Consider the following 13,566-nt stretch of genomic DNA (forward strand, 5'->3'; position numbering starts at 1 on the left):
GCCTATGATTGGTTGATTATGTGATGTAATAATCTGATTAACCAATCAAAATAGAGCTTCTAGATCTCTTCACAATTTAAAGCTTAGTGCCCTTCAGTGCTATTAAACACTTAAGAAAGGTCCTACAATCCTATTGGTTCTTAGCCATATGATATGACATGATATCACACACTTTAGCATGTGCATGTCGACGTGATACTCATACGTGCTATTTGAACCAATCAGAGATGCATAGCAACAACAGGACTGATCGATTCTAAGCTGTAGGTAATTCCTTGTAAAATGTAGTATTTAATTTCATTAATATTTGGAATACTTACGATTAATATATTTGTTTGAATTGAAGTGTTTAAGAATGAGAATAAAGGTATTGTTTTTAGCCGCTGTCGTGCAACTATTGTCTCAGATAACAAGCGACATCATTATTTTGGGCGTAAAGCAACTTGTTTTACTTGAAATAATGATGTCGCCCGGCCCGTGTTATATGAGAAGATAGATGCACAACAATGGCTAAAAACAGTACCTTTATTCTCTAATTCTTACCATATCTCTGATTGTATGGATTTCAACTAGAATTGAACTGTTCCTTTCTGATACAGCTTCATCATCAGACCAGCCGGAGGGCCAAAGACTCCATCCCCCATGCCACCAAGGCGTAAGTTTAGCAGCAGACGAAGACGTCCCAGTGCTGATCCACCTAGGGGTGAACCACGCGCTGAACCGCAAGGTAGCAATGCAACTGCAGATGCCAGGTTATAGCACTGGCTCTTACATCAGCAGGTGACAATTTCCCAGTGCCGATCCACCTGGGGGTGAACCACATGCTGAACAGTAAGGCAGCAATATAACCGCCGATGCAAGGTTATAGCAGGCTTTTACCGCATCAGTCGAAGGCATCTCAGTGCCAGTCCACCCAGGGGTGAACCACACGCTGAACAGTAAGGCACCAATATAACCGCAGATGCAAGGTTATAGCACTGACTTTTACCGCAGCAGTCGAAGACGTCCCAGTGCCAGTCCACCCAGGGGTGAACCATGTGTTGAACAGTAAGGCAGCAATCCAACCGCAGATGCAAGGTTATAGCACTGGCTCTTACAGCAGTAGGCGACAATGTTCCAGTGCCGATCCACCCAGGGCAATGCAACCGCATATGCAAGGTTATGAAATTGTCAAACACTTTTTTATTAATAGTTGACAGAGACATTCTACCATCAGATTACAAAGATTGATATTGGAGATTGGAGATGCATTGTGGGATCATTTTGGTACAGCTGAACTTTGACCTATCGGGAAAATTGCTTTAATTATTCATATCATTGATTATTGGAATAATGTTGTCATTCAAAATATTTAAAATGATTAATTTGTGAGATTGCAATATTTTTGTTTTGTTTAAATTTGAATAAAGCAATATTTTGTAATCACAAATAAAGCAATTTTCCTGAAAAGTCAGAATTCAGATTGTCCAAAATAATGTATTAGAAAATTAATGTTGATATCACTTATTCAATTTGTTTGGCCAGGTTGGAAAAAAAAAGAGAATTGTGGAAGACATTACATTATCGCTGCCTTAAACAAACTCTGCATTTTCACATCACAATTTGAGTGCCCTGGAGGTTTTATAATGTCACTGAGGTCACCACAGAAACAGGTTGACATATAGCCAGAGGCAGTATGGATTGGTCAATGAGTTATGTAAATTAACCTTGTGCAGTCATTTATGGCTCATAGAAAGTGACATTCACCTGATGACTTTGGTCATCAAATGTTGACAGTCTCAACATGGAGTATGCTTGACTAGATCAGTATATTGTCAATTTGGCTGAAAAAGGCAGACACCCACTATACAATCCATGAACTTCGGGTTGTGATCATTTTGATTATGGTTCTGAACACAGCATGAACCAGTTGACTTGGCAACGATTGATTTTAATATAACAATAAGGTGAGGCTTTTACATGTTATATGATATTGATCCATAATTAAAGAGTTAAAGTTCAACACTACATTATTTTTCGCTCACCTTGAATGTTTTTGCTAGATCGACTAGCATCTTCAGCAGGTGGTAATGCGTGATGTCTTGTTTACAATGAGGATAGTCCTCTTTGATGATGTCATATAATGTTATGTTGTTTCGTCCCCTTCCAGGTGAACGATAAATAGCATAGTATTGAAGTTAAACTCTTTCATTCGAGGGTTAAGAGCCAGAAAAACTCACAAGATTCCTTTGTGAGTTACGGCTTTCTGGTTATCAACCCTCAAATGTGATGAGATCAAGCAAAATGAGTCTGATGTCGATCAAAATCAAAATTCAGTTTTCAATTGCATTATATGAGTCATTCTCAGAGCTTTATTTTGCTGAAAACCCCATCATAATTAGACTTATGGTTCCAGAGATATGGCCATTTTAGTGTTGCTCAGAACAATAAAAAAGAAAGGAAGTTGATCTCAAAATCAATATTCCCGACATCCGACACAATTTGCTTGATAGCATCACAAATTATTTTATCTACTACTACGTATGAATATCCATTTAAAGATATTGATCCAGTGTACCAAATCTGAATATTGTACATGTATCTATATTAATCACACGTTTTCTGGTTCTCGAATGTAAGTTCATATGTGCTGATGACAAATAATAATATTCCAACAGTTTCAGCACACAAATTCACTAACCTTATTGAATTATATTTTTAAATTTAGGAAATACATCATAATATATAATCAGACCTATGAGAGGAGGAGGTGTAGGTCTCATAGTACCCAGGATGGAGGTTCCTGGGTTTTGATTGGGTTACCATGTTTAAGAGACGGGTGACAAAAATTGGCCTAAACAAAAAAAAGCTGAAAATGACGGGCACTATTTTTGTGCAATTTGAAAGGAACCATCATTTTTGTGACATGTAATTTTCGCAAAATTGATATATTTTTTTAGATGCATATATGAAAAGAAATTACTTGCAAGCATGAAAAAATCGTGAATCTGTCTCGAATTTGCAAAATTTCGATGCTGCGAATATTTTATCCTTTATAGTAAATTGTAGAATGCAATTTGTATGCCAACACACTTTCTATGATGACCGTGATTTGATATGCTAAAAAGGATTTTGTTATAAGCAGCATAATGGTACATGCATGGGCCTTGAGTCTAAAATTGTGACTTTCATACCCATCTTGAATCCTACACTGCAAAAAGTGTGTCTAGCATGGAGACATGTCTTCAGAAGACATGTCTTAATTTAGCGTCTTTGTGTAAGTCACATATCATAACCACATATCTTGTGGTTAGTCATGACTTTATGCAAATGAGTCATGTCTAGTTTAGAGACATAGGAAATTGCGATAAGACATGACTCGAAGCATTAGTGACTTGTTAGAAGTCACTTATTCAATAATGTGTCTTTAATTAGGACATGAAGTAAGACATGTCCCATTCTGATCCTATAATTAAGACATGACTTAAGGCTAGCTACATACATGTACTTTGTTGATGTCTTGTAGCTAGTCATGTCTTGGATAAGGACATAGCTCAAAGTCCTGTCTTTCCACAAGCCATGTCTCCATGCAAGACATGACTTGCATAAGGACATGGCTAAAAAGTGGCTTCAAAGTCGCATCTTAAAATAGTGTTCTCAGGTAAGACACAATTTTTGCAGTGTATTTAAAGTTTTTGGCTGTTCCTACCTTAATCGCTTACACATGGGAACCGAACCAAAACCCAAGAGGATCCCCATCCCCATCTTCATTGGATAGACTTACTCATTGTGAATTGTACTATTTGTCCCACTTATGGTCAACACTATATTTTATTTTCATATTTTATAAGTCACAAACCAGGCAATGGATGTGCATGGCTTGCACCCACTGCTTGGAACTTGTTCAGGTGAAGGATTTGATGTATATAAGCCAAAATCACAAACAATTTTTTAATTTTTAAAAAGATTTTAAACAATTTTTAAAAGTGGTCGACAATTCCTATTTGGTGCTATAATATTAAGTTACAAGCTATGTTGGGAAGATGTATCACAAGTTTAGAGATTATGGATACACTTGGATCATGCATAATTTTTTAATCCTGCATATATATATATATGCTTGTGCATTAGGATTATCTTTAAATGCATTTGGTACAAGAATTCAGTAGTGTATGTCGGGATGTATAAGGTCGGGAAATAATTTGTTATCATACTCAGTGGGCCAAACATTTGGGCCTCGGTTATAGAAATGGGTTCCATTTTTGACAAAAATTTGTATTAATATGGATCCCATTTTTGGTGAAAATTGATATAAATAATTATAGGCTCAAACACAGTGTTTTTCATGCAAAAAGGAACGCATAGGACTTTCTTTTTTCTTCTATTATGATTTTTAGGGAGATGTCCTGCTTCCCCACCTATGCTGAAGTATGTAATTTAGTTTCATGGTAATTTCTGAATAAATCAACATGCTCATCTGCCAGTACACAGTTCTTTAACCCCAATATGTTTGTATATTCACATAATGACCTTTGACTGTATTGAAGACAAAAACGATGACTTGAGGTCAACATTTTTATGATAGTTAATGGAGTGGTTAGGAACAGTGCCCTTTCATAGGAGGTCTAAGGAACTTTGCCATTAGAGATGAGGCTATTATGGCTCAGTGTATGTGATGTTTTGCTATTTATAATGTACACTGACCTTTGTTGATATTTTACTGCACAAAGTTAGTTTGTCTTTACATTTTTGCTTTTGTATCTTGCTATTTTGTGTATATAATTGAAAGAAACCAAACTATAAATAAATTTAAATGATTTTATATGCAGATTTATGAATAATATTGATTGATTTATGATGTACTACAGTGCAATTATTAACAAATGTCAGGTTTGTATGTAAAACTTGTATCATTGTGAATTGGTGAAGAAACTATCATAAATCAATTTCACAGTTATATAGGGTTATTCCAGTTGAAATCCATACACCCCATACAGTGTTCGAAATATGCCTCAAAAAGTTACAGTCCAGCCGGGCTTGACCTTAAAAGTTACCGGCCAGCCGGGGCGGCAACTAGATGCCAGTCAGAAAAGTTACCGCCAGGCCAAAAAGTTACAGGCCAATGGCCGGCTGACCGGCCCTATTTCGAACGCTGACCCCATATGGAAGACATGACCTTCCACTCAGGGGGTGTAGATGTCAAATGGAATCACCCATTCAGGTAAACACCATTTGAAATTCACACTCCCTGTGTGGAAGATTAAAGTCATTTTGTCCGTAATGTGTGCATGGATTTCAACTGGAATTGCCCAATTTGTATTGTTTCCTGTCCACCTAATCATGATTGTCGCAAAAAAGTATGTGGCAAAAAGTGCCTGCGAAATGCATGCTATTTATTGTGTGGATATTTTGTGGACAAAGCTAGAGGAAGGTTCAGACAATGCGTTCCTCTCAAGACATTGTCAAATCTAAAAAATAACAACAGATATGGTGCCCTCTTGCCCTAAAGCAGGGGCCTTAACCAGTGAATTAGCTAGCCACCTGTCCGCCTGTCATTTTGGACCGACAGTTTGTCCTGACAGTCTGTCCTGAGACAGGTAAAATTAATGCTGGTGACATGTGCTAAATGCTAAAAGTCATGTTCTAATAAGTTCAAAACAAGACCAGACAAATAAATCAAGGCTATATCTTGAACTTACTGAACCCCCAGAAGGGTTAGAGGTCTGGTTTATGTTTTAAGTATCAAAATTTGGACAGGCAGCTTTCGTGAAAATGACAGGCACTTGTTAAATCCTATCCTGGTCCATAACTAAATTCCTTAAAGTGGCACTTTAACTGTTTAAAATGTAGAGAATTCTAAAGTACTACTGTATCCATGAGAGTGAAGGGGGTTGACTAATGGGTGGACTAATACTCTAAACCCTCAATATTAATGAATACAATTAAATCTTGCCAAACATTTGTCATTCAAATCATGAAGTATGTTATAGTGAACTTGTTATTCCTCCGCATATTGATTATTCATCAAAAATGTCATGATCTTATACTTGGGTACATGGAATTTAATAAGAGGGTTGTGGAGTGCAAAATTGTATGAAAATGCTTTTCAACTACGAAATAAAGGGTAATGCAGTGTCATAACACCCAAATTAAGTGTCAGAGGCAGTAAAACATAAATATTATGTGAGGCGCAACGGAACCTATTATTTAAACTTTTTTTACTGCCGAAGACACATTATTTGGGTTTATAAAGGATAATACTGCACCCTTTATTTCTATTCTATCACCACAGAATAGTGTGATTTCAATAGAAGATACCACTTTTTTGCCCAAATATTTTAAATTGTTTACTTGAATGGAGAACGCGTACATGTCAGTGACACCAAGTATCGCGGAAATATTGAATGTGTCTCCAAGCGTAATGCTATGCGTAGAATGCGTTATGATGCTTGACCCATTGTTGTAAAGTGTGCTGAGGCTTGTGGATCAACGTCTAGGTGTTGGGCCTGTGCGTAGCGCACTATAAATCACTGCGGTTTTTTTCTTCTTCTTTTTTTTGCAGAGGTGTTTCAATAAATCATAGTGCATGATTTTGAATAATGGGTTGTGAGGGTAATAGAATTCAGAATAAAGTGTGGCATTGATGCTATATCATCTGCACATCACAATTAATTGTCACACAATATTGCAGTCCTCTCTATAGTAATGAGTGCAATTTAGTTTAAAATGTGTACTTTTTCTTCCGAGTTCATCCAATATTTTTTGTCACCAGAATATGGACCATCTTAACGAGTACACAAGCTTGGAAGACGATCATTGTTTTACAATATCAGAATACTTGTTTTCCTATCCAAACAAACATGCCCCACATAATGTTTTTCAATTTTTACAAATGTTGTACATAATTTTGGCAGTTGCATGATTATGGGATATTTAAGCCAATGTCAAGCTTACATGATTTCAAAGATATTTTTGCACCTTGTTTTGTACTGATCTATTCAGCGCTTTCTGCACCACGTATATATATATTTATAATTATACATACCATATGCTGTAAAATATGATTATTTGTATCATGTTTATAGTTTGTGTTCATTTTGTGCTAAATATTGTGGTTTGGGTTTAATTAATGTTTTTTGGATGCCAAAATTTGTTGGAAATTGTCATCATCATAAAGTTTTTGTGTGTTGTCATTTTAAACAAAATTAATATTCATTTTAAAGATACAAACACACGATGGACTATTCCGGTTGAAATCTGTACACCTCCAATGGAAGACATGACCCTAATCGCCCACACAGGGAGTGTAGATCTCAAATGGAGTTGCCCATTCAGTAACCCCATTTGAAATTTACACTTCCTCTGTGGGAGATTAAGGTTATGTCTTCAATAGGGGGTGTATGGATTTCAATTGGATTAGCCACATATGATTTACTTGTCACATTTTGTAATTTTTAACCAAATATTTTTATTCAAACTGTGTACATTTCAATCGAATTTAATGTAAATGCCAATTGGTATTTATATATCTTTTATTATTTCAAAATTAGGTATACCAACACGTTCTTGGGAGGAACGGGCCACAAATGTGGTGCGATCAAGCAAAATCAGTCGAAAGTCAGGCATATTCAATTTTCATTTTTTAACATGATTGTATACAGCATTTGTAAAGCAACATTTTGCAGAAAATTGCATTGAAATTGAACATTGAGTTCCAACGATATGAACAGTAAAGTGTTTCAAAAATATTATGCAACAAAATAAATTATTGTGTTTGTTTGGCTATATCTGAAAATCAATATATTCAACTGATTTTGCTTGATCACATCACAAATGATTAAAATTATTTATACTGTATTGACTATTGAACCTTTTGCACAGTTGTTTCCCAATGAAGCCAATTTTGGCTCATTAATATGAGTTACGTCATCGCATTTTCCAATACACGATTCCTCACAACATATGAGTCTCTGATCTGCGTCTGAATCGGTACGATGCAAAGCTTCCGAATTCTGCTCTACGGAGGCACATCGAATGTTTATTTCTTGACGGCATGTGGTCCGTTATTCCTAAAACGATGCTTGTAAATCTTCATTTTCGGACCCACTTACTGTCACCATGGTTATCAGCTCCTAATAGTGATAAATCTGAGTAATAATTCAGACGCAGATCAGAGACTCAAGTGTTGTGAGGAATCGTGTATTGGCAAATGCGATGACGTAACTCATACATATTAATGAGATGTTAATATCTACAACAGTTGCAGGGAGAACCTCATTTTGGGAGCAAGATGGTAGATCTGTGCAAAGAGTCAATACAGGGTATTTTAGCTGAATTCATTTTTTTTGTTGTGATTTTAACTGTTTGTGCATTCAAGATGAAATCCATACACCCACTATGATAGACTTGACCTTAATCTCCCACACAGGGGGTGTAAATTTTAAATGGAGTTACCCATTCGGGTAGCCCATTAAAACTCACACTCCCTGTATGGAAGATTATAGCCTAGTCATCTGTTCCATAAGGGGTGTATGCATTTCAGCTGGAATTAATCATTTTGTGTGATTTGTGGTTTCAAATAATAGCATATGTGTCAAAAATGTTTTTGCCAGCTCCTTAATTCCAACTTCTGAAATTAACCGCAAAATTAACTTTAAAATAAGCATGTGGCGAAAATTTCTTGCTAAACAGTACACAGTGCTCATTACTGGGATAACACAAGGTAGAGTAAAGCTGGAACTATTTTAAACTTTTTTTAATATACTACAATGTATTCTATTGTCTTGATCAAGCTATTGTTATGTTACAAAGATAAATGTGAGATGAATTTTTGACAATAAATTGTGAGTCTGCTGGCCACACTAACTGAAAATAATTAGAACATAGTCAGTCTCATCTCTATAGTGGGCATACAAGCTTAACAATATTTTTCTCGTCCTGATTTTTTTCTGGGAACGCCGGTACCACGATACCGTGGATTCCGTAGCCCTGGTTTCTATGTTGATTTTGCATGTGGAATATCATAAAAACTGGCTAAATATGTGACCTCGCTTCGATATAGGAGAGTGGTTTTGAATAGATCTACGTCCGTCCGATACCTACGTTTGGAAATCATAATCTCTCTAATATGTTTGTGGAGTTCGGTGTGTAAAATTGTGAAATATTAGGAGTGTGATATGCAGGAAAGAGGCCTAATCGAAATCATCACATACCGACTTGTTTCCTAATCAATATTGCCACGATGAAATATTGGTGTATGCCATTTAATTATAATAAATGACATTGTGATAAGTCAATTCATAGTTTCCTGTTACACAATTTTTCATGACTGTGTAGGTGACCATTTCATTTTTCATTATTCATTATTTTATACCATTTCATTATTGCATCTGTTACAGGTGTAAACCACTAACTACCCGTGTCTGCCCATGTATACATGTGATAAACCACAGTTTGTAGTTTACAGATGTAGTTTACAACCACATGAAGGTGATTGTATAACTATTATCAAAAGTTTCACAATATTTTTACGGGATGAGATCAGAGCAGATCAAAAGTGTGGGACAAAGAATTGAGTAGGTATTCATTATTAATTCATTATTAACCACATACCATTCTCCTACTGCAAAGAAAATCCCTGAAGATCAACAGAAAGAGATTTATGATATATTTAAAACCACAATTATGTATTGGTATGTTAAAGTTGGTTAAAATAAACATTTTATTCAAAATAATGAAATATTTGTCAGCAATTGGTTTTGAGCGGAGTAGGGTAACGGGAAACAAGGAATCGACTGTCATTGGCCTAAGTGCAAACACTTAAGGTGGCAATTTTCAAAAGCAATCACTTTAGGAGGCAATTTTCCTGGAATTAATTAGTCATTATCGTTCCATTATAGCCGATACTGCCATATCTAAATCGATTTATGTTCTTTCCGAGGGCAATAATGAATTTTTTATTAATAAATAAAATAAATAAACTGCGTGATCAAAACAGAAACCGGGCAGGTAGCAATGGTTCAAGCAGGTGGTGAATGACGTGCATTCTCTAAATTCAGTAAATTTCCATCGTCAACCGTGTAATTGAATGGGATTATTTTGAATTTTTAAAACGCTTGAAATATCACAAACAAATAGGCCTATGTTAATAAATAATATACACAGAAACTAAAACCGTTGGGGTTCGATAATGAACCCCACAAAACTAACCGAGTATATGGAAAATGCCATACGGCCGGGCGGTTTCACAAGTTGCCGGCTCTATCATGCCACTCGCCGCCTGGGTTCAAGTTGTTGTCATGTGTGTGTCTGGATTACAGATGAATATACCACTTGCATTTGACCATCATATTACTCGTGTCTCCGTGTCCGAATGACCTATGAATATTCCGATTTACATGCAATCGTAGTTTGATCAATCCACACAGTTATTTAATACTAAAGATTTATATCAAAATCTGCAGATTTTTCTGTAAATGGATAAACGCGATATTATTGGAATGGAATTGGACGTTTCTTTCTTTTTGGCCATCATCGTTGCAGGTAAGTTTACATATTTTACTCACTTTTTCATTCTCAGACAATGTAGAAATCAAAATGTTTTAGCTGATAACGGATCAAAAAATGCTGTTTAATAGCATCCAAGCAAATACAAAATGCTGTTTAATAGCATCCAAGCAAATACAAAATGCTGTTTAATAGCATCCAAGCAAATACAAAATGCTGTTTAATAGCATCCAAGCAAATACAAAATGCTGTTTAATAGCATCCAAGCAAAATCAATATAATTAATCTTTTCCGTGAGCACGTCCCCGTCCCCGTCCCTTGTCTTGTCTTTTGCTTATGTTTGGTAAAGTTGCCTTTTATTTTTTGTGCTAATTTCCTTTGATTTTAGGGAAAGGCTAACTTTCAGGCCTTTTTGGTCTTCCAGCCTTTTCCTCCATATGTATCGTGTTTGTATATTTTTCGATGTAATGTAATGTAATGATTTTATGGAAATAAAATATGAATGAATGAATGAATGAATAAAAAATGCTGTTTAATAGCATCCAAGCAAATACAAAATGCTGTTTAATAGCATCCAAGCAAATACAAAATGCTGTTTAATAGCATCCAAGCAAATACAAAATGCTGTTTAATGGCATCCAAGCAAATACAAAATGCTGTAATAGCATCCAAGCAAATACAAAATGCTGTAATAGCATCCAAGTAAATACAAAATGCTGTTTAATAGCATCCAAGCAAATACAAAATGCTGTTTAATAGCATCCAGGCAAATACAAAATGCTGTTTAATAGCATCCAGGCAAATACAAAATGCTGTTTAATAGCATCCAAGTAAATACAAAATGCTGTTTAATAGCATCCAGGCAAATACAAAATGCTGTTTAATAGCATCCAGGCAAATACAAAATGCTGTTTAATAGCATCCAAGCAAAAACAAAATGTTTTACAGAAAACGTTTAAATGTTGAGAAAGGCATAAAACTTTTTCATAACATTTAAAACACTTGCTAAAAAACCGGGCTACAAAATATTTGAACGTAATGTTATTTTAGTGTTGACAAAATATGTTACAAACATAATTGGCCCAAAAGCATTTTACAATAACATTTTGATAACAATGTAAAAACATTTTACCAAAACCATAACATGTTTTTAACACTTTTATAACGTTTTTAAAACATGTTTGTGGTTGCTGGAATGTTTTGTATGAGTTTGCATGCTGCAAATATTAAAGGCAAGATTTGATTATGCAAGATTTGTCACTAGCAAAACAAACAAGTCATGACAAAACAAAAAGCAACAGATTCCCAATGCATCGATCCCAAATGAGGAAGGCATGTGCACTCAAGTGGCTAAGTTTTTGTTTACAAAATAATGGGTCTACTACATAAAATCGACAAGTGGAGGCAGAAGCATACAATTTAGAGGTAGACGAGCATATTTTGTACCGATTTTACTAGGACATTTGTGTGCGAAAACATTTCAGACAATTTTAGCCCAAAATAAAGGTGAATTTTGCCATATAAAGGGCCAGTGCGCAAAGCGCGCAACATTTTGAAATTGTACTATATTTTTGTCAGCGGCTATTTTAACCTGCCTCCTGGCACGTTTGTGCAGTGAGATTGAAATTCCGTGCAGTGAGAATTAAATTAAATATGTCTATGCAGTTCGACAAACTCAATAGGGGTGCTTTAAATTAAGCATCTATACCGTATGGTCAATTTCAGGTAACAATAAGATAATTTTTCGGGCTGCGCGCACTTAACATGTTATCGCCCCCTTTCCTCGTGTTTCTCGAAAACTTAAATTTTCAAAGGGCCTCATGCAAGTTTGCGAACCACTAGTATCGTCAGCTGCCACCCTTTGCTCACGACAGTGTTAACAAACTAAACAAGGTCTTGTAGCTTTTATTTGCCAATGTGCGTGCTATGTGGTGGGTTGCAGCAACTAATACGGTCCGAAATGAGTCACAAAAACATGAAAAATGTGTGAATTTTAAAAATATCCCAAACTCTAGAATGGTTGGGTCCCCCTTAGGTATATCCGACCTAAAATGTGAAATGATGTGGCCTTGGCGGGGAGATTAAACTGCATTTCATCACCCGCGTAGACATGTAGACAAAAGAATGATAAAAGTTTACAATACAATTCTACATCGATTTTTAAGCGGATTTAATCCACCCAATTGGGCAGTAAAACACCAGTTCAATTCACTCTACGAAATGCTCTTCAGAAAAAGCTGTCAGCTATAAAAACCAAACAAGTATTATAAATGACTTTGTATACATCTTAAAAGAAACATTTCTAAATTGGACTAATTTTAACAAAGGGTAAAAAGCCACTCAGGAAAGAATTTTTAAACTTTGGCGCCTTTTTACTCTCAGAGATTTTAATTTACAGCCTTTAGCGCAGCGGGTAAATTAAAAGAACCAATGGATGAAATGAAGTATGAAATGCCATAAATAAATAAATAAATAAATAAATAAATAAATAAATAAATAAATAAATAAATAAATAAATAAATAAATAAATAAATAAATAAATAAATAAATAAATAAATAAATAAATAAATAAATAAATAAATAAATAAATAAATAAATAAATAAATATGCAAGGATATATAAATGCAGGTGCACAATGGACTTCGCATATTTTCGCAGGACAAGTGAATAAGGATATACATAAGCTGTCCAGAACATTGCAAGAACTGTATGATCACCAAAAAGAAGACTGCTGGTTAACTACTGATTACTTAAAACTGTGATTGTGTGATTCTTTTGTATGTGCATTTGTTGTAATTGTACCCGGGGGGGGGGGGGTCACTCCCATTGAGGCCTGTACACCATCCGCGATAATCAACTCTTGAAAAGCACCCTAAACAAGGATTTAACCCTTGGCTAAAATGACAACCTAAACAGGGATTTGATTCCTAACATCAAATTTCATACCCTAAATTGCATTTCCGCGTATTTAGCAATTGCAATTTTGCTACCCTTTTTTCCAATTTTTCATGTTTTTGACACCCTAAACGCGATACGCGCGTATCGTGCCTACCAATGAAAAACTACCCTTTTTACACGTTT

The 13,566-nt window shown here is 35.3% G+C and overlaps 1 protein-coding gene across 8 annotated transcripts in view; it reads left to right on the forward strand.

The window, feature by feature from the left end:
- Positions 1–1,330, forward strand: part of LOC140138675 (potassium channel subfamily T member 2-like) — a 477,469-nt gene extending 476,139 nt beyond the window's left edge. For 6 of the 8 annotated variants that reach the window (XM_072160415.1, XM_072160418.1, XM_072160414.1 and 3 more), the window contains one exon: positions 600–1,329. In XM_072160415.1, coding sequence (XP_072016516.1) covers positions 600–759 — 160 coding nt within the window. In that variant the 3' untranslated portion in view covers positions 760–1,329. Of the gene's footprint in view, positions 1–599 lie in introns of all 8 variants that reach the window. The other 2 variants (XM_072160421.1, XM_072160417.1) reach the window with 1 other exon arrangement.
- Positions 1,331–13,566: the final 12,236 nt, after the last annotated feature.

Source organism: Amphiura filiformis, chromosome 18 (genome assembly GCF_039555335.1).
Source record: "Amphiura filiformis chromosome 18, Afil_fr2py, whole genome shotgun sequence".
NCBI classification, from domain to species: domain Eukaryota; kingdom Metazoa; phylum Echinodermata; class Ophiuroidea; order Amphilepidida; family Amphiuridae; genus Amphiura; species Amphiura filiformis.